Source organism: Diceros bicornis, chromosome 10 (assembly GCF_020826845.1).
Source record: "Diceros bicornis minor isolate mBicDic1 chromosome 10, mDicBic1.mat.cur, whole genome shotgun sequence".
NCBI classification, from domain to species: Eukaryota; Metazoa; Chordata; class Mammalia; order Perissodactyla; family Rhinocerotidae; genus Diceros; species Diceros bicornis.
This window is the reverse complement of record NC_080749.1, coordinates 75,429,581-75,451,782: the sequence shown is the minus strand read 5'-3', so window position 1 is coordinate 75,451,782 and position 22,202 is coordinate 75,429,581. Positions and strand designations below refer to the sequence as shown.

At 41.4% G+C, this 22,202-nt stretch overlaps 1 protein-coding gene across 1 annotated transcript in view; it reads left to right on the top strand.

Moving 5' to 3' along the window:
- Positions 1–22,202, top strand: part of RFTN2 (raftlin family member 2) — a 70,837-nt gene that overhangs the window by 27,096 nt on the left and 21,539 nt on the right. The window contains exons 6-7 of the mRNA XM_058549510.1: positions 5,623–5,744; positions 6,938–7,041. Of these exons, the coding sequence (XP_058405493.1) occupies positions 5,623–5,744; positions 6,938–7,041 (226 nt within the window). The remainder of the gene's footprint in view (positions 1–5,622; positions 5,745–6,937; positions 7,042–22,202) is intronic.

The following is a 22,202-nucleotide window of genomic DNA, read 5'->3' as shown; positions in this document are numbered from 1 at the left end:
GCTTCAGAGAATTCTCTCTCTGTGTCCTTTCTCTTTCTCTTCCCTCCAAAGAGTCTAAGTTGGAGCCATTTCAAATTTTCGTCTGTGACTCACTGCTGAAGGAAAAACTAAAAATACTCCTTTCACAAATCTCTTTCAGGCATCCCTGCCTTGGGCCTTGCCTGATGAAAATAAAATTAGCCACAGCAGTTGCCAGTCAGAGGCTCTGTAGGGCTTTTGTTCTTAAAGCCTCGGAAGCTATTTAGAGAGCCCGGGGGAGACTCTCCCCTCTCGGCAGCTCTGGAAGGTCTCATCAGACAGTTTACACTGCAGGCCACGCCAAGCCCCTAAAGAGCCACCGCGGTCTGTGGGGTCCAGCAACCGGGTGCGTCACCCGGGACTTTCCTGGGAGGACATGGGAAGCTGCAGAGGGGAAATTGTGACCATGCCTGTGTCTCTGTGAGCGGCAAGTCAGAGGAAGCAAGGCTGAACCAGCGGCTTTGTCCCGGGGCGTTTGATGCCTGACATCTAAAGCACTTTGGGGACAATGCATAGTTTGTTTTGTCTTGCTTCCATCCTCTTCCAAAATATTGTCAGAAGTCAGCCCACCACGAGGAATAGGAGTACAAATCCAGACACTGCTCAGAATTGAATATCTTACTCTACAAATCTCATTTTATAAAATACCTTCTTTCAGAAGCAGAGAGGGGAAAAAAATTTTTTTTAAGTTTTCTCCTTTGGTAGGGTCATGCTGGAAAAGTTGTAAGGTCTGTGAAATTCCTCTTCAGTGCCTTTTCACCCCCCACCCCCAAAGCCTTTTCTGCTTTGAAGAGCCCCCCGGGGAGGTGCGCAGCGGCCATCTTGCTGTTCCTTGCAGCTGCGGGTTCTCACTGCAGTGGCCTCCTGCACCTGACCTTCTCCGGCATTGCTGGGCCTTCACCAAGCTGAGCCTCAGCCAGATTCACTGCACACTTACCAGGGGCTGGCACTGCAGGGTGAAAACCTCCAAATGGACCCAGGAGAGCCTCCGGGAGGCTTACCCAATGGAGCCAACATGGACAAAGCACTTTATTCTACCAGAACATGTAGCAATCCAGTGGGCAGCTGACCCGGGATGAGATGAGCAGCTTTGCCAGCTGGTACCACACACACATGTGCGTGCACACATACACACACACCCTTGAGGTTCCCACACTTCACCAGCCTACAAGTGCCCCATCATCTCAGAGCATAGTCTCTTCCCACCTTTAGTATACCCACATCTTAAGGCTACATTCTGGTTTTTTATGAATTCTTTTCAGACTTCACTTGATATTCATTTCAATCTCTTCATCCCTGTAAAAATGCTTGCGTGGAGTTGGCGGAGGAGAGGTATCAGAATGAGGAGTGGGGTAGGGTGATGACATTGAAACATGTATTTATTCACTTCACATACGTGTTTCTGCCAGGCACTATCCCAGCCACTTACAATGATGAGCAAAATGAAAGTCTTCCCTATTCAAAAACCTAGCCACGTGGCATCAGGCAGTCAGGCAGTAACAGGTATCAAACAGTATATATCTAATTTCCAAATTGAGAAAACTGTTGTGATGTTACCCAACAGGATATTGTAATGAGAGTAACAGGGAAGAACCCAGTTACGGGGGTGCTCAGGAGGTCCCGTCTGACAAGGTGACAGTCCCACTGAGATGGGAAGGCTGTAAAGGAGCTGGCATGCGAGAGCCAGAGGTAGACTCTTCTAGGCAAAGGAAACACCCCCAAATGTACAAAAACCCTAGGGCAGGAAAGAGGAACTGGGGAAAGGTCTGTGTCACTGGAGCAGGGTATGCAAGAGAGGATGGCTCCAGACAAGGTGGGGGAGGTGGGCGGCAGCCACCCCAGGCAGAGTCTCACAATGTAAATAATGCAGCAGGAGCGACCAGGCATTTGTACTTACCAGGTGCCAGCCTTGTTCTAAGCAGTCTACGTTTATTGACTCTTTTAATCCCCACAGCAACCCTGGGAGGTAGGTGTTATTATTCCCCTTTTACAGATGAGGAAACTGAGGCACAGAGATATTAAATAGTGTGCCCAAGTTCACGCAATTAGAAAATGTGGGGCGAGGCGCCCAGGTGGAGTGTGTGCTCTTAACCAATTTGCCATCCTGCCAGGATTTTTATTCTAAGTCATTCAGCGAAGATTTAAAGAGGGAGTAATGACCTGATCTGCATTTTTAAAAGGACCTCTTTGGTCTCATTTCGGGAAATGGATCATAGAGGGCAGAGAGGAAGCGGGAGGCTGTTGCAGTGATGCACAGAGAGGACGGTGGAGATAGAGAGAGGCTGAGATTCATTTTGGAGACAGAATGTTCATGAATGAGATTTCACATGATCGTGCCCTCCACTTCTCAGAGATGGTCCTGGGCCTACCTCTGGGCAGTTTAATGCCAAAAACGACACATGGACCAAAAATACTTAAATGGAATGTCACCTTTCCTCACATTTCCTGGAATGTCGATGTAATGTCTAGCTGAAATGAATGTGTAAGATCACATGTCCAGAAAGGTAAACCTTTCCCTGGGAATCCTTTAAGCTTGTGCTTCTCAAATCAGAGTCCAAGTACCTGAGGGGTATGCAGCCTTGTGCCAAGGAGGGCACAAGTTCACGGGATAAACCTCGTCCTAGAGTATCAGTATTACTTTAAAAATGGGGCAATGGGAAGAGTGCAGAGGGGAGCACATTACTTTTTTATATAATGTGAATATATTCAGAAAGAATGCAAAGTTTATATGGATTTTTTTTTTTTTTTTGTGAGGCAGATCAGCTTTGAGCTAACATCTGATGCCAATCCTCCTCTTTTTTGCTGAGGAAGATTGGCCCTGGGCTAACATCCATGCCCATCTTCCTCTACTTTATATGGGACGCCACCACAGCATGGCTTGCCAAGCAGTGCGTCGGCGGGCGCCCGGGATGCGAACCAGCGAACCCCGGACCACCAAAGGGAGCGCTCACACTTAACTGCTGCGCCACCAGGCTGGGCTCCTGCGTGGATTTTTAAGATATAACAGACTTTAAAGAAACTTTATGCTTGCCACTAATCACTTCAAACTGTACCTGGAGACCATCCTTCAATGACAACTGTACTTTCCTTTGCTATTGCTGTTATTTGACTAAAAAAATTTGAGAAGCAGTAGGTCAGGCCAAAGCTTTGTAACTTTTTCACGTTATGCGCACAAAGAAAATGGTAGTACTGTAGGGCACATGGGTCAAGTGGATAAAGCTGCTCTGGGCAGGAGGGGGCGCCCTGTATCTTGGCACACCTGTAGCCGGTTGTCAGCACACCAGCGGGCCAAGGCATCCCGGAGGCTCTGGGATATGTAATGTTAAGAGGTAACTCAGTTCAGGGAGAGTTATTAAGTAATTGTTCAGAATTATCACCTCACCCCATTACCTGGAAGATTTAACACACTGAGCAGCCAAATGGTCACTCTCCATGAGACCTTCCTTGCCACCCTCCCTAGCTGCCACTTCTGTTAGGGAAAATTTCTCAAGAGATATAAGGACTCCCTCCTGGCTCTGGGGACTAGAAAAGGCCCTAAGAAAGCCAGCCAGGGGCACTGGGGAGCTCCAAAGTGAGAAGGAAGGACTTTTTTTTTTAATTGAAGTATAACATACATGTAGTAGAGTGCATTAATCTTATGTGTACAGCTGGATAGAGCACAAATGTTCAAGATACAGAACATTCCTTATATGTCAATTATATCTCCATAAAGCTGGGGAAAAAAAAGAAATGCCAAAAAAAAAAAAAAAAAAAGGTGGAGAACATTTCCAGCATCCCAGAAGGCCTTCTGTTGGCCCTTCCCAGTCAATATTCTCCTCCTCAGAGATAGGCATTATTCTGACTTCCATCATCATGGATTAACTTTGCCTGTTCTTGAACTTCTTATGGGCTGGAGTATACAGTACACACTCTTTCTTGTCTGGCTTCTTTTCCTTGACGTAGTATCTCTGAAGTTCATCAGAGAGGTTGCATAGCAGTGAGTCTTTCTTTTATATTCCTGTGTAGTATTTCTTTGTATGAGTCTACCACATATTCAATCTTGTAAACCAAAAGAAGTTTAGAAGTACTAGGGTCCCTCAATATTGAGAACAACAAAGCAGACACAGAGCCACAAAACCCATGGTTCTCGCGTTATGTAATCCCAAAGTAAATAAGAGGCAGATTATAATTAAACAAATAATTATCACAGTATATAATTATTTTTAAAATTCATACCCCCATTCTAAAAAAGGATATGGGGAACATACAGTTTCAGAGGTGGTCTTGTGATGCTCTAAACTTACAATCAGAAAAAGATTTAATTCCTCTGGTCACTTGACGTGACAGTGGACAAGTACATTTAAAGGAAGAGGAACATATACTATAATTAGAAAACTATTTCCAACTAGTAAATTCAACTTTACTGGGTTTTGGGGAACCACTCTGAACAACGTGAAATCTTCATGATATTCTGCCCTAATTGTAAATGATGTAAAAATAATAATAATAGGAGACTGGCCTGGTGGTGTAGTGATTGAGTTCACATGCTCCACTTCGGCGGCCCAAGGTTCGTGGGTTCCAATCCCAGGTGCAGACCTACACACCGGTCCTCAAGCCATGCTGTGGCGGCGTTCCACATACAAAATAGAAGAGGATTTGCGTGGATGTTAGCTTAGGGCCAAACTTCCTCACCAAAAAAATAAGGATAATAATGATAATTTTTCTCAAAGTTTATAGCCTGTTAATAAAAATTAAAACTGAAAATTATGTTGAAATTACTTTTGTCTTTTTTATCTTTAAGTCTAATAGATCATTTGACAACTTTGTAGGTTATTATTCAGATAACTCTCAACCAGGGAAACTTTGATGTGACATTATATTTTATAAAAACCAAAATGTTTAACCAGCACATGACCATGGGAAAATTGTCTCCTATTGCAAAATAGAAGACAAAAGAACTTCCATAGACTCAGTTTAGTTTTGGCCAGCTGGTTATTGTCAACCATTCAAGAAAATGTCAGAGAGGCCCTCCCTTAAAACTTCCTTCCCAGCAGGAATTCTTTTGACAATGACCTCTGTTTAGGATCTTCCTGTTACCATTCTTCTTTTTTTTTAAAGCACCATTGAGGTAAAGAATTGTTTTGTGTTTATATTTTTTGAAGTACTGTTACCTCACGTTAGTTTTAATATCACACCTGTAATTTCAAGGATTGACATTTTTGATGTTGTTTCTCCTAATGGTATAATTAACATGCATACAGCATATAGATCAGAAACCAAAATTGGATTTCAAGGTGAAGGTCATTTCCAGATGCTTTTTAGGCTTAGGAAATCCACTTGATTCTCACTGTATGATATTATTTTATCTTGTTTTTGGTATTGCAGTTTTCGTGTCTACAGTTTGATTTTAATTCAGTGAAGTATAAAACTGTCTTGACCTTTGCAAAAAAAAGAAAAAATTAACCGTCAGAGAGAAGAATGATGTTACTGATTCAGCCCAAACAAGTGTTTATTAGTTGATATGGTTTTTTTTCAGCTTCCTACAAGAGTTATTTAAGAATTTAGATGATCTTAAGAGACACTTAGTATTCACAACTCTTCTTAATTGTATCCTTTTCCTCACAGGGGACCATTTGCCTAAATCTTTGGAGGGATTCTTTATCTATGAAGAAGAAGGTTCTGGAGTTCCAGGTTCCAGTAGGAAAGGAAATGATGCCATCGTGGTAGAACAATGGACCATTATTGAGGTAAACTGCAGTTTTCTGACAATGTAGCTTTTCTTTTATATTTAGTTTTACATGCTAAAGATCTTCATTGCCTAGCACATGCAGTATCCTTCACACACGTGTCTGTGCAGTGTTCGGTGTTCATCACAAACGCATGAACAACCAAGTTTCTGTCAGATTTGTGAAAAGGAGATTTGCTTTACCCAATGTTCAACTTTGTTATAAGATGGCAAAATAATTATCTGTACATCAATGGCAGTGGCTTCCCAAAGATTTGCCATTCTAATCCTAAACAAAGTCCCCTGGCACTGAGATCCTCTACACAATGCCATGACAACTGGTTGAAAGTGAAAAAAATTCAGTCAGTAACTAGTATTTTATCTCCAAGCAACCAATGTGACTGGTTTTATTTACCTTGTGAATTGACTTTCAAAGGCAAAAATATCCAAAAGGTGTTCTCTCTCTCACCAGGCCAAACATGTAGACACAGCATTGTCCTTCCTAGTCAGAGATGACATTGCTGCTGATGTGGTGCACTCTGAATTCAGCTGTCACCGAGTGGACTGCCCTTGGTGTACACACTGAATTCAGGTGTACTGTGCTGTGTGCATGAGCACCTCACGGACAAGCTCTGTCGTGGACACATTCGCCTTTCTGGCCTTACAAAGGTTAGAAAGACATAGCCCATTTTCAAGGAAACTAGAAATTCCATTGAGGAGAAAAAGAACAATTTAGGGGAAGAGGGAAAGCTCTGAGTTCCAAGCGAGTAAAAGGCAATGAAAAGACTGTCGCACCTTTCACTCCCCGATCTTCACTCCCCACTCTTGTCCTCACTTCCCAGTCCCTAGACCAGTGTTTCTGAGAGTATGATCTGTAAACCACTCAGATCCAAATCAACTGGGGAGCTTTTGTTAAATGCAGATTCTCCCATACACACACATTCAAGTTTGATGCCCAAACAAGACCAAGGAGACAAGACCCAAGCTTTGGAGAACCAGATGGAACCCTCTCTCCATTCTGATCCCCAGTGTTTCTGATTTGGTTCAGTGGTTAGAAGGCAGCAGAAAATGAAGCCTGGGAAGACTGCAGCCTGGTGAAATTGCACCTAATGGAGCATGAACTCCGCTATCATAATACCCGTGACCCTTTACTGCAATCACTGGTGTAGCTGGTTGTCTTTGCCATTAGACTGCGCTTCATGCTTATTCACACAGGGCTGTGAAATCAAGACGGATTATGGCCCGCTGCTGCACACTCTGGCTGAGTTTGGATGGCTCCTGACAAGCGTACTGCCTACGCCTATACTGAGACATGACAGGTAACACCTAAGTATCTTTACGTGCTCTCATTTAATTCTAAAATATACTTCATTTGTTAGATATTTCAATTTAACAAATGCTGATTTAATGCCTACAAAAGGCATTTCACTAAATTTCTAATCTGATTTCATGGACCTTGTTGCTCAGCAAATCTAATCCCCTCGCATTTTATATGCACAAGCTACAGGTCTCCTTCCCACGGGCATGCAAGTTCATGGTGGCAGAGCCAGAGTAGGGGCAAAGGAGACCAACTCCCACCTCAGTGCTACTTCCAGCCTCTGAATGCTGCCTCTCCACTCGAAGACTGCATTATTATATACCTTCTTTTTTCCAATTCAAGATGCTGGTTCTTCCCTAGAGTGAAGACTGAGTTGGTATAAATCTGCCGACAGAAAAACACAGCCCCTCCGTAGGGCCCTTTGCCCTGCTCTTCGGCACTGCAGGAGCAGAATGCTCTCACCCCAGCACATAGTTGGGGTTAGGACCACAGTGGGTGCCTAGAGAGGGACAGGACCGAGGAGCACCGGTGTTTCTGCCTCTTTCTTCCCCTCCAGCATAGTGGGTTAGTTTTCCCCTGAAGCATGGACTTGTTAGCTGTCTCCACTAAAATAAATGCTTACATTTGAACCAAAATGCCAACACTTCTCAAATACCAACTTTTCATTTTCTCCTTTTAGTAACTTTGTCTGTCTCTCTTTCTGGGAAGGAAAAATTGAGTTTACTTTTTTTTTGAGAGATATGAATTAAGTCTTCTGTATAAAGTGCTTTGCTCCCTCTGACCTCTTTGGTGTCCAGAAAATGACTGACCGCCAAGGCTGTCCTGCCTGGGCCACTGACCACCTGCAGAGGACAGCACAGTACCACCTGGGCCTTCCCTTTTAGCAGAGCCAACCATGGCTTAATATGCTGAGTAATAGTCAGGTGTACTAAGGGAGGCAACTCCTCCTTCCTCAGTCTCATCCACCCTCCTCGCCTTCTCTGGTTTTTCCAGCTTAGCAACTTACCCCTGTCCAGTATCCCAAGGTCCCTACACACTTTAAAAACGTTTAAAAACCACACCTTCTTCAGGTGGGTAGAGGGATGAAGATGGATACAGAGTGACGACACTCAAGCTTTAAAAAGAGGGGTAGAAGTAAGCAACGCAATTAATCTGCTTTTCTACTCAAAGATCTTTTGGTACCTGTTCTCAAATACTGAGTGACAACTCCCTGAAGCATTATTACCCAACTTTTTTATAATCTGTGACATACCTGTCAGATCACTGTACAGCAGTAATTCTCAAGATTTGGTCTTCAGACCAAGCAATATGAATCACCTGGGGAGCTGAGGAACCTACGCGTGCTGGAGGCCCACCCCAGCGGGACAGTCAGGAACTTTGAGGGTGGGACCCACAAATCTGCATTTTCACAAGCTCCTGGAGCTCATTAGCATTTGAGGCACTTTGCAGGAGGTAGTGAAAGAGAAAGCAGCTCCTCTTCCTGGCCTTTCTACCCCTCACCATCCATCCCCAAGCCAGTGGTCTAGCCCACTCCCCGCCTCCCTCAGAATAACTTGTGTATTTGGCCTTCTCATCTCTTTCTGGTGGTTCTCCTAGCTGTATAATTTAGGGTGTCATTTGGCTCATAACAGTTAGCACTTCCTAAAAGTACTCTGAGTTCTGAACCTTTCATGTTCCTTTTTCCCCAATGAAAAATATATTTATCATTCCTCCCTCCTGTCCCCTCGGGGCTTCTGCGCTCGGGAGTCTGAATGTTTGCTGAAGGGCTGTGGGTGACTGACCAGGCACTAGACTAGACAGCGAGCCTGCTGGGCTGGATGCTGAGCCGGAACATGGGCTGGAGCTGCTTCAGTGGCTCTGCTTCCGGTTGGTTTGGGAATGAGGACAGAGACCAAAGGTGAGAGAGAAGAGGTCTCAGGTATACCGTGAAGGCGGGAGGAGCCTGGAGCCACCACTTGACTTGACCACCTTGTCCTGCATAAGGTCACAGGCTGTCCCCTGTGCTGAGGAGGCCCACTGGAGTGAGGAGTGGCTGTACATGGTTTTGAAGCAGCACCACCCCACCACCATTCCAGCCTCTCCTCTACCCCACTGTCCACCAAGGCACTTGGAGTCATGGAGTAGAGCTTCTGCCCTGCCTCCCCGTGAAGGCTCATCTTCAGTGTAAATCAAATAGCAAAGGGGCTAGTTGCTGGGCTGTCCATTAAACTACTGTTTGTAACAGTGAAAAATTGGACACAATATAAAAGTCTATCAATAGAAAACTGGTTAAATAAATTATGGACTATCTATACAATAGAATAGTATGAAGCTGATAAAAAAGAATGAGTAGATCCATATATGTATCGTCATGGAATACTTTCTGTTGATAATTGTTGAGTTTTAAAAAAAAAGTTTCAGGGGCCGGCCCTGTGGCGTAGTGGTTAAGTCCACACGCTCCACTTTAGCGGCCCATGTTTGCGGGTTTGGATCTCAGGCACAGACTTGCACCACTCATCAAGCCATGCCGTGGTGGGCAGCCCACATACAAAATAGAGGAAGATTGGCACAGGTGTTAGCTCAGGGCTAATCTTCCTCAAGCAAAAAGAGGAAGATTGACAACAGACGTTAGCTCAGAGCAAAACTTCCTCACCAAAAAAAAAACAAGTTTCAGGACAGTATTATAGTACAATCACAATTTTTAAAGTTTAGACATTTTGAATATATCTAGCAAAATCTGAAAGGCTACATAACAAATTCTAGTGAGTGGTTAGTTCTTGGGATTATAGGTAGGGGAAGGGACAGTGGGGATTTCTACTTTGTCTTTACACATTTTTCTAGGATTTGACTTTTTACAAGAAATATGTGTTTATTCCATGATTTTTTTAAGAAACAGTTTTAGAAAGCAAAAAAATCAATCAATTAATAAAAAGAGGTGGAAGATGTATATGGTGTCTGCCCTGAAAAAGCCTGTGGCTGGTTAAGCTCACATTTGATACATATCCAGGGGCTTGCCTTCAGGTTGGGGCAGGGCAAGTCTGTGCATTGTATAATGTCCTACAGTAACTAATCAAGGGCTAAGTGAGGTAGTGTAGTCTATAGGAGTAGGAAGAAGAAGGAGTAGAGACTGTCAAAATGAGGTGGAATCTTCAGTAGTAATGAGAATAAAAGGCATTATCACCATTTAGCAGACCTCCATTTAGGAATCTGCTATTGACCCTGGGTAGAAGACAGTAGAAAAATGTATTTTAACAGTAGTTATCCTGATGCAACAAGGCACACTAGAGCACAGAATGTCTACTGTTGCCAGGAACATCGGGCAATATCAGTGTTTATTTTGTTCCTTTACATTTTGTAACTTGGATCCTTCCAAGTGCCTGCAAGGCAGACAGTACAGGATGAAGGTAATGGCTCATTGCTAGCATCTAGTAACAAAGGTTATCGGTAAAACCTGTCTATCCTCTACCTTTTCCCCTTGTCCAAATATACTGTCCTGTGACAGTCACATGCTGGTCTTAGCTGCTTTGGGGCACAAAGATAGTACTCACTGTCAGCCACGTCACCTTTAAATATAAAGAAAAATGTTACATGCAGTTCATCTTGGTCCAGGTGGAGGAGAGAGCCTGAAAGTTTTTAATCTCTGAAGCTAGAAGAATGGTTAAGAGCCCAGGCTTTGGAGATAAACAGATCTCGTTATAATTGCAGCTTCACTGTTTACTGGCTACGTGACTTTGGGAAGTCACCTAACCTCTTTTTTTTTTTTTTTGTGAGGAAGATCAGCTCTGAGCAAACAACCATGCTAATCCTCCTCTTTTTTTTTTGTTTTTTTGCTGAGGAAGACCGGCTCTGAGCTAACATCTATTGCCAATCCTCCTCCTTTTTTTTGCCCCCAAAGCCCCAGTAGATAGTTGTATGTCATAGCTGCACATCCTTCTAGTTGCTGTATGTGGGACGCGGCCTCAGCATGGCGGCAGAAGTGGTGCATCAGTGCGCACCCCGGATCCGAACCCGGGCCACCAGTAGCGGAGCACACTTAACTGCTAAGCCACAGGGCCGGCCCCACACCTAACCTCTTTAAGTCTCAGTTTCCTCATCTGGAAAGCTGTACAATAATATCAACTCTACTGGATTGTCGTGATGATTAAGCAAAGTACCTATGCAGGGCCTGTGCATGGTAGACTAATAAATTAGAGCTGTTATATGCAACCTAACATTTAGCAGAACCAAAATACTGAAGGAGTTGAAACCAATTGTGCAAGCATGATAGCTCAGCCTGTCCTAAATCAGAATATTTCAGAAAATGTAAATACTGTAGTTCACTACATACAAAATCAGCACTGAGGATTACAAGCCAAGAAAAGGAGCAGAAATGAACAATGACGCTGTGAAGATCCATGCCTACACGAATGCTCACACCCAGAAAAACCCATGTCTGTCATGATCTTTCTTTTGGGGCCTACATGTCTGAAAACATAGAACCACTGCCAGTGAAAACTTTCTTCCTTGAACATTTTTGTCTCATATACAACAATAGTGTGTTGAGCAATTTCAACTTTTTCATACTTTTCTTATCACGTAAGCCGTACTCGAATGGTCTAACACAAGGTATTTTCTCCTCATTTCCTCCATTACTCAAATATATCCTGTTATCAGATTGCATAAAGATATTTTCCCAATGTGTCCCTAGGTTGAGGTTGCTGCTTCATTATCCTAGACGATGTCACACCACCCAGGTTTAAAGCTGCACTACCATGGAAACAGCAAGATGAAGTAATCTGATATCACAACACTGTTCCAGGGTTATTGTTGCCAGCCCTGAAGACTTGCCAGAATCCCTTCTTAATCATTAGCACTATATGATTATACAAATGGGCCCAATCCTTTTCTTTTCAAAAAATCAAGGGGAAAATTGACACTACACTCTTCAGGGCAAATCTGGTAGAGGATCAAATTCGCTGAGCTAGCAGCTGATATTGCTGACCCTACACCAGAATAAAATGGAAGGAGGACCCCAAGTTCCCTCTGGCTACCTCAAAGCAGCAGGGTCACCGCCGCTCCCCAGTTCTAGTTGAATAATAATCTGAAGAGGGGGCAGGAATGTGCCTTTTGACAAGAATCCCAAGGTGATTCTGATGCACTTTCAGAAACACTGAATTATAACCTTGCACTGAGAGAGAGAGAGCAGGGGGAAGCATTTAGAACACAGGACAGAAGAAAGGTGTACCCCCTCATTTATATCTCAGAAGACAGAATTTAAAGGCGGGGGCTTTGGATAAGTGAATCAAGTTATACTGTACTGAGAATATAAAAACGTCTGGTTCTTAAGGACAAGATACGAATAATGAAAGAGAAAACTGTCCTCTCACTGTGATGTTGAGAGCCCCCTCTCCTCTTCCATGCTCTGCAGCCCTAGCAGAAAAGGCCCCACAGCCTTGTGGTCACCACAGCCCAGGAGCACTAGAAATCTGTGTAGTTATTCGAGACACTGGGGCACAGTGATGTCCTCTAAATCCTCAAGTGGCAGCCAGAACAGGAGTTGCATATTTATATGCAATCAAGGGAGAGGCCAGGGTTTCAGGTTTTGTCCATTTTGATGTGGTTCTCTTCCTCTCCTAATTTACATTCTGTGCAAACGGTATCATGTAATTCCTTTGTGAGTTAAGCTTATAGTAATCTCGCAATGAGCAGCATTTTGATAAGGCCACATTTTTTAAAATGTTCAATTTGTCTATTATATATACGTCGAGTTTTCACTCTTCCTCATCTAACTTAAATTTTTAACATTTTTTGCAGGGAGGGGGCTGGTTGCAGGGAGCTAAATTGTGGCACTGCTGTTTTTTTGTCTTTAACACATGCATACTAATACCTGAGAATCAAATCAGGGTCAGAAGGCAAAGGAATTCTGTGAGTAAGCACATAGCTACAAAGGTGCAAGCTAAAATTAGATTTTATAATTTTGCTTTTAAAAAGAAATTTTTATTTCCTATTTTAAAAGCAAGAATTTACTCATTTATTTCTGAGTTGCAAACATTAAACCATGGCAATTAATTAATGTATAAGATGATGCAAAACTAATCAGAAAATATAAATTAACCTAACAGTTCTGTTTCCTCTAGTCTAATGGATTTGGGAACCATAAATGAAAGCTTTTTTATAAGAGTATTTTTATTTCACAAGTGACTAAGCAGTTGCAGATAAGCCACTCGTTTGAAACCAGCTCAGTGGTATTCAAACTAATTCACATTCTTGCATTTTATTTTAAACAAAATGTTCTTTCGGTTCAGCTCACATATTTACTGAGTGCCTGCTATGTGCAAGGTAATATTTACCCACTCTGGGGGCAGACTCTGGCTTCCAGAACTCAGAATCTGCTTGGAGAGACAACATAGTCACAAGTAACTGATGCAGAACAGATGGTGACACATCCTGCAGTGGAGGTCTAGGGATGTGTTCTTGACAGGGCTGATTCTACCCCAAAGGGAGGAAAACTGGTTATGGAAAGTGGGGGATAGGGGGTGAAAAAATCATAGATAGTACAATGGTTTGTAGCCCTCCAAAATATCACAGGACATCAAGAGATACACAGCACATCTTCACTATTGAAATTTAGCGGCTTTGCTGTGAAGATGGCGGTGTAGGCGGACTCTGAACTCACCTTCTCCTAGGGACACAACAAATTTACAACTACCCTTGGAACAATTACCCCTGAGAGAGAACCGGAAACTGGATAAAGAGAACCCCCACAACAAGGGACAGTGCTAACTGAGGTGGAAGAGGCAGATATTCCTTTCTGGAGAAGAAAAAAGCCACATTCTAGCCGTGGTGCTTCATGGCCAGGAGCAATGTTAAGGTATGAAGCGTTCCCTGGAGGAGTGGGGGATCTGAGCGGGAGAACTTTGCCACGGCAAGCAGCTTTTGAACTCAGCACAACTGAGATGAGTGTCATAATATCTGGCTTTGCTAGCTATTAGATATAATGGGGAATATCCCCAGAAAAGCTATTGAACATAAGAGAAAGAAAAGCCTGCTCTTAGAAGTCCCACACACAAATTCCCCCATTTCAGAAAGCAACACAAAGTCAACAGAAAGAAAGGTTCACAGTCCTTTGATGAAAAGAGACTCACTTGATAGGCTCTGGGCACATCTCAGGGAGGCAGGAGGCAGCTAGTACCACCTCCCCAGGGACTGAGACATTGGTGGCAGCCATTATTGTGACTTACTATAGGTGTGCTGACACAGACGCTGGCACATGCCATTGGAGTTCTTCCCCTGGCCTGTTAGTGCAGGGGTCTGCCCCACCCACTAGAGCACCAATTTAATCCAGCTCAGCCAGAGCAGATAGCCCTCCCTAGGGATGGGCCCCACCCACCAGCAAGCCCTCAGGCAACTTGTGGACCTGCATAGGCAGGGTGAGTGGGACCTCTGCAGCAGGGCAAGTGGGTCCACTTCAGTGGGGAAAGATGTGCATACAGGGCAGGACTGTGTGGATAGGGTGTGTGGGCCTGTGGGCAGTGGGGCTTGTCAGCTACAGCAGAATTGTGCTTCTCAAACACCCGTGTAGGGGATCTGCCCCACCTTCCAAATCCTGAAACAATTGTGTGCTGCCATACCTGGGGCTGGTCTCACCCAGCTACACTACTAGAGAGCTGACAGCAGCCTTGCAGGCCAGAGGCCTACAGCAATTGTGAGCCCTGAGCCTAGCAGCCAGCCACCCTGGGGGCCTACTCACTTAACAGAAAAACTGCAGCAGGAATGTGCTATTAGACCTTGCAACCAATTGTGCTAGGGCTCCCCCTGCCCAATAAAGTGACTGAAGGGACCATAGCAGCTGCACAAAGGTGAGCCTTACAACCAGCTGGCCAGGGAGACAGCCTAGCCTTCCTGTGCACCTGCAGTAAGAGCAACCCACCACAACAGAAGGACACATGTAGGCCACACAGGGGACACTCCTGGAACATTTGGAACTGGTGACGAGAAGGAAGCACATTGCTGGGCCTCATAAGGCATCTCTTACATAAGGCCACTCCTCCAAGATTGGAAGATGTAGCTGATCTACCTAAAACATAGATATAAGCACAGAGAAATAGGAAAAATGAGGAGACAAAAGAATATGTTCCAAATAAGAGAACAGGACAAATCCTCAGAAAAAGAACTAAACAAAACAGAGATAAACAATCTGCCTGATAAAGAGTACAAATTAATAGTCATAAGGATGCTCACTGATCTTGGGAGAAGAATAGATGAACTCAGTGAGAATGTCAACAAAGAATTGGAAAATGTAAAAAAGAACCAATCAGAACTGAAGAATACAACAATGGAAATGAATTTATGAGTAAATGATAAAGAAGAATGGATCAGTGAGCTGGACAAAAGACTAGAGGAAATCACCAAGGCTCAACAGAAAAAAGGAAAAAGAATTAAAAAGAATGAGGACAGTCTAAGGGACCTCTGAAACAATGTCAAGCACACTAACATCCATGTCATAGGTGTCCCAGAAGGAGAAGAGAGAGACAAACGGACAGAGAATCTATTTGAAGAAATAATAACTGAAAACTTTCCTAACCTAAGGAAGGAAAGAGACATCCAGGTACAGGAAGCACAGAGAGCACCAAACAAGATGAACCCAAAGGGGCCCAAGACCCCAAGACATATTATAATTAAAATGTCAAGAACTAAAGACAAAAAGAGAATCCTAAAAGCTGCAAGAGAAAGACAATAAGTTACATACAAAGAAAACCCCATAAGGCTATCAGCTGACTTCTCAGCAGAAACATTACAGGCTAGAAAGGAGTGGCATGATATATTTAAAGTGCTGAAAGGAAAAAACCTACAGCCAAGAATACTCAGCCTGGCAAGGTTATCATTCAGAATGGAAGGAGAGTTAAAGAGTTTCCCAGAGAGGCAAAAACTAAAAGAGTTTATCACCAATAAACCAGCCTTACAGGAAATACAAAAGGGACTTATTTAAGTGGAAAAGAAAAGACCACAAATATGAATAAGAAAATTATCAAAAAAATAATAATAAAATCACTGGTAAAGGCAAATATATAGTAAAGGTAGCAGATCAACCACCTATGAAGCTAATATGAAAGTCAAAAGACAAAAGTACTAAAATTATCTATTTCCAAGATAAGAGGTTAATGGATACACACATAAAAAAGAGGTTAACTATGGTATTAAAAACAAAATGTAGGGGCCAGCCTGGTGGCATAGTGGTTAAGTTCATGCACTATGCTTCAGCAGCCCGGAGTTCAGGAGTTCAGATCCCGGGCACGGACCTACACACCTCTCAAGCCGTGCTGTGGTGGCATCCCACATGGAAAATAGAGGAAGACTGGCATAAATGTTAGCTCAGGGACAATCTACCTCAAAAAAAAAAAAAAAAAAAGGAAAGAAAAACGTAAAATGTGGGAGGAGAGGAGTAAAAGAGTAGAGCTTTTAGCAAGAGGTCAAACTTAAAAGACCACCAACTTAATATAGATTACTATTTAAGTAGGCTATTATTTATGAACCTCATGGTAATCACAAACCAGAAACCTATAGTAAATACACAAAAAATTAAGAGAAAGGAAGCTAAGCATAATACTAAAGAAAGCCATCAAACCACAAGGGAAGAGAGCAAGAGAAGAAAGAAACAGAGAAGAACTACTAAAACACTCAGAAAAAAAGTAACAAAATGGCAATAAGTACGTACTTATCAATAGCTACTGATAAGTACGTACTTATCCATAGCTAAATGACAATGGACTAAATACTCCAATCAAAAGACATAGGGTGGCTGGTTGGATTAAAAAAATGAGACCCATATATATGCTGCATTCAAGAGATATGCTTCAGGGCCGGCCCCGTGGCTTGGTGGTTAAGTGCGTGCGCTCCGATGCTGGTGGCCTGGGTTCGGATCCCGGGCGCGCACCGAGGCACCACTTCTCCGTCCATCCTGAGGCCGAGTCCCACATACAGCAACTAGAAGGATGTGCAGCTATGACATACAACTATCTACTGGGGCTTTGGGGGGAAAAAATAAATAAATAAAATCTTAAAAAAAAAAAAAAAAGAGATATGCTTCAGACCTAAAGACACTAACAGACTGAAATTGAAAGGATGGAAAAAGATACTCCATGCAAATGGCAATGAAAAGAAAGCTGGGTTAGCAATACTTATCTCAGACAAAATAGACTTTAAAACAAAAACTGTAACTACATAGTGGCACTACATAATGATAAAGGGAACAATCCAAGAAGAGAATATAACTCTTGTAAATGTCTATGCACCCAACATAGAAGCACCTAAATATATAAAGCAATTAATAACAGACATAAAAGGAGAAATAGACAGTAACACAATAATAGCAGGTGACTTTAACACTCCACTTACACCAATGGATAGATCATCTAAACAGAAGATCAATAAGGGAGTATTGGCCTTACATGACACATTAGACCAGATGGACTTAGTAGATATATAAGGACATTCCATCCAAAAACCACAGAATACACATTCTTTTCAAATGCACATGGAACATTCTCCAGGATGGATCACATACTAGGTCACAAAACAAGTCTCAATAAATTTAAGAAGATTGAAATAATACCAAGCATCTTTTCTGACTATAACCGTATGAAACTAGAAATCGACTACAGGAAGAAAACTGGGAAAGCCACAAATATGTGGCGATTAAACAAAATGCTACTGAACAACTATTGGGTCAACAAAGAAATCAAAGGGGAAATCAAAAAATACCTGGAGACAAATGAAAATGAAAATACAACATACCAAAATTTATGGGATAACAGCAAGGAGGGAAGTTTATAGCAATACGGGCCTACCACAACAAATAAGAAAAATCTCAAGTGAACAATCTAACAGTGCACCTAAAGGAACTAGAAAAAGAAAAACAAAGCGCAAAATCAGTAGAAGGAGGGAATAATAAAAATCAGAGTAGAAATAAGTGAAATAGAGACTAAAAGAAAATAGAAAAAAATCAATGAAACTAAGAGCTGGTACTTTGAAAAGATAAACAAAATTGACAAATCTTTAGCTAGACTCATGAAGGAAAAAAGACAGAAGGCTCCAATAAATAAAATCAGAATCAAAAGAGGAGAAATTATGGGGCCGGCCTGGTGGTACAACCAGTTAAGTGCGCGTGCTCTGCTGCGGTGGCCCAGGGTTCGCAGGTTCGGATCCCGGGCACACACCGACACACTGCTTGTCAAGCCATGCTCTGGCAGCGTCCCATATAAAGTAGAGGAAGATGGGCATGGATGTTAGCCAAGGGCCAGTCTTCCTCAGCAAAAAAAAAGAGGAGGACTAGCAGATGTTAGCTCAGGGCCGATCTTCCTCACAAAAAAAAAACAGAGAGGAGAAATTACAACAGACACCTCAGAAATACAAAAGATTATAAGAGAATAGTGTGAAAGGCTATACAACAAATCCAACAAATTGGATAATCTAGAAGAAATGGATAAATTCTTAGAACCATACAACCTTCCAAAACTGAATCAAGAAGAAATAGAGAATTTGAATAGACCAATCACTGGTAAAGAGATTGAAACAGTAATCAAAAACCTCACAAAAGATGCAGGGATGGTTCAACATCCGCAAATCAATCAACGTGGTACACCACATTAACAAAATGAGGAATAAAAACCACAAGATCATCTCAATAGATGCAGAGAATTCATTTGACAAGATCCAACATCCATTTATGATAAAAACCCACAACAAAATGGGTATAGAAGGAAAGTACCTCAACATAATAAAGGCCATATATAACAAACTTACAGCCAACATCATACTCAACAGAGAATGTCTGAAAGCCATTCATCTGAGAACAGGAACAAGACAAGGGTGCCCACTCTTTCCACTCTTATTCAACATAGTACTGGAGGTTTTGGCCAGAGCAATTAGGCAAGAAAAAGGAATAAAAGGAATCCAAATAGGCAACAAAGAAGTGAAACTTTCACTATTTGCAGATGAAATGATTTTATATATATAAAACTCTAAAGAATCCTTTGGAAAACTATTAGAAATAATCAACAACTACAGCCAAGTTGCAGGGTACAAAATCAACTTATAAAAATCAGTTGCATTTCTATACACTAATAATGAACTAACAGATGGGGAACTCAAAAAGACAATTCCATTTACAATCACAACAAAAAGAATAAAATATCAAGGAATAAATCTAACCAAGGAGATGAAAGACCTATACAGTGAAAACTACAAGACATTATTGAAAGAAATTGATGATGACATAAAGAAATGGAAAGATATCCCATGCACATGGATTGGAAGAATAAACATAGTTAAAATGTCTATAATACCTAAAGCAATCTACAGATTCAATGCAATCCCAATCAGAATCTCAATGACATTCTTCATGGAAATAGAAAAAAGAGTACTAAAATTCATATGGAGCAACAAAAGACCCTGAATAGCTAAAGCAATCCTGAGGAAAAAAAGCAAAGCTAGAGGCATCACAACCTCTGACTTCAAAACATACCACAAAGCCATAGTAATCAAAACAGCGTGGTACTGGTACAAAAACAGACACACAGATCAATGGAACAGAATTGAAAACCCAGAAATAAAACCACATGTCTACAGACAACTGATCTTCAACAAAGGAGCTAAGAACATACAATGGAGAAAGAAAAGTCTCTTCAATAAATAGTGCTGGGAAAACTAGACAGCAACATGCAAAAGAATGAAAGTAGACCATCGGCTTTCACCATTCACAAAAATTAACTCAAAATGGATCAAAGATGTGAAGGTGAGACCGGAAACTAAAACTCCTAGAAGAAAATATAGGCAAAACACTATTTGACATTGGTCATAAAGGAGTCTTTTCGGATACCATGTCTACTCAGACAAAGAAAACTAAAGAAAAAATAAACAAGTGGGACTTCATCAGATTAAAGAGCTTCTACAAAATAAATGAAACCAGGATCAAAATGAATAGACAATGCACCAGCTGGGAGAAAATATTTGCAAATCATATATCTAACAAGGGGTTAATCTCCATAATATATAAAGAACTCACACAACTGAACAACAAAAAAACAAACAACCCGACTAAAAAATGGGCAGAGGAAATGAACAGACACTTCTCCAAAGAAGATATACAGATGGCCAATAGGCACATGAAAAGATGTTCAACATCACTAATAATCAGGGAAATGCAAATCAAAACTACACTAAGATATTACTTTACACCCAATAGAATGGCTACAATCACCAAGACAAAAAATAACAAAAGTTGGAGAGGTTGTGGAGAAACGGGAACCCTCATTCACTGCTTGTGGGAATGCAAACTGGTGCAGCCTCTATGGAAAACAGTATGGAGATTCCTCAAAAAATTAAAAATAGAAATACCCTATGAGCCAGCTATCCCACTACTGGGAATCTATCCAACGAACCTGAAATCAACAATCCAAAGAGGCTTATGCACTCCTATGTTCATTGCAGCATTATTCACTATAGCCAAGAAGTGGAAGCAACCCAAGTGGCCCTCGACTGATGATTGGATCAAGAAGATGTGGTGTGTGTATATATATATATACACATATATATATATATATGTATATATATATATATACACACACATACACACACAATGGAATACTACTCAGCCATAAGAAAAGACAAAATTGTCCCATTTGCAACAACCTGGATGGACCTAGAGGGTATTATATTAAGTGAAATAAGCCAGAGAGAAAAAGACAAACAGCACATGATTTCACTCATATGTGAAATATAAACCAACACACAGACAGAGAGAACTGTATGGTGGTTACCAGGGGTAAGGGGGGTGGAGGGTGGGCACAAGGGATGAAGGGAGGCATTTATATGGTGACTGACAAACAATAATGTACAACCAAAATTTCACAATGTTATAAACTATTAAGACATCAATACAAAAAATTTGAAAAAAAAAAAACCTCCCAAAAAATAAAAATCCAGGACTAGACAGCTTTCCTGGTGAATTCTACCAAACATTCAAAGAAGACTTAATACCTATCCTTCTCAAACTTTTCCAAAATAGTGAAGAGGAAAGGAAGCTTCCTAACTCATTCTACAAGGCCAACATTACCCTGATACCAAAACCAGACAAGGAAAACACAAAAAAAGAAAATTACAGGCCAATATCACTGGTGAACGTGGATGCAAAAATCCTCCACAAAATACTAGCAGATCGAATACAACAATACATTAAAAAGATCATACACCATGATCAAGTCAGATTTATTCTAGGGATGAAGGGATGGTTCAATATCTGCTAATCAATCAATGTGATACAACACATTAACAAAATGAAGAATAAAAATCACATGACCATCTCAATAGGTGCAGAGAAAACATTTGACAAGATACACCATCCATTTATGATAAAAACTCTGAATAAAATGATTGCAGAAGGAAACTACCTCAACATAATGAAGACCGTATATGACAAACCCACAGCTGATATCATTCTCAATGGAGAAAAACTGAAAGCTATCCCTTTAAGAACAGGAACCAGAGAAGGATGCCCACTTTTGCCACTCTTATTTAACATAGTATTGGCAGTCCTAGCCAAAGCAATCAGGCAAGAAAAAGAAATAAAAGGGATCCAAATTGCAAAGGAAAAAGTTAAACTGTCACTATTTGCAGATGACATGATTTTATATATAGAAAACCCTAAAGAATTCACTAAAAAACTTTTAGAAATAATAAATGAATACAGTAAAGTTGCAGGATACAAAATCAATATACAAAAGTCAGTTGTGTTTTTATACACTAACAGCGAAGCAACAGAAAGAGAAATTAAGAATACAATCCCACTTACAATTGCAACAAAAAGAATAAAAGACCTAGGAATAAATTTAACCAAAGAGGTGAAAGACCTGTACCCTGAAAACTATAAAACATTGTTGAAAGAAATTGAAGAAGACTCAAAGAAATGGAAAGATATTCTAAGCTCTTGGATTGGAAGAATTAACATAGTTAAAATGTCCATACTTCCTAAAGTAATCTATAGATTCAATGCAATCCCTATCAAAGTTCCAACAACATTTTTCACAGAATCCTAAAATTTATATGGAACAAAAGACCCCAAATAGCCAAAGGAATCCTGAGAAAAAAGAACAAAGCTGAAGGTATCATACTCCCTGAGTTCAAAATATACTACAAAGCTATAGTAAT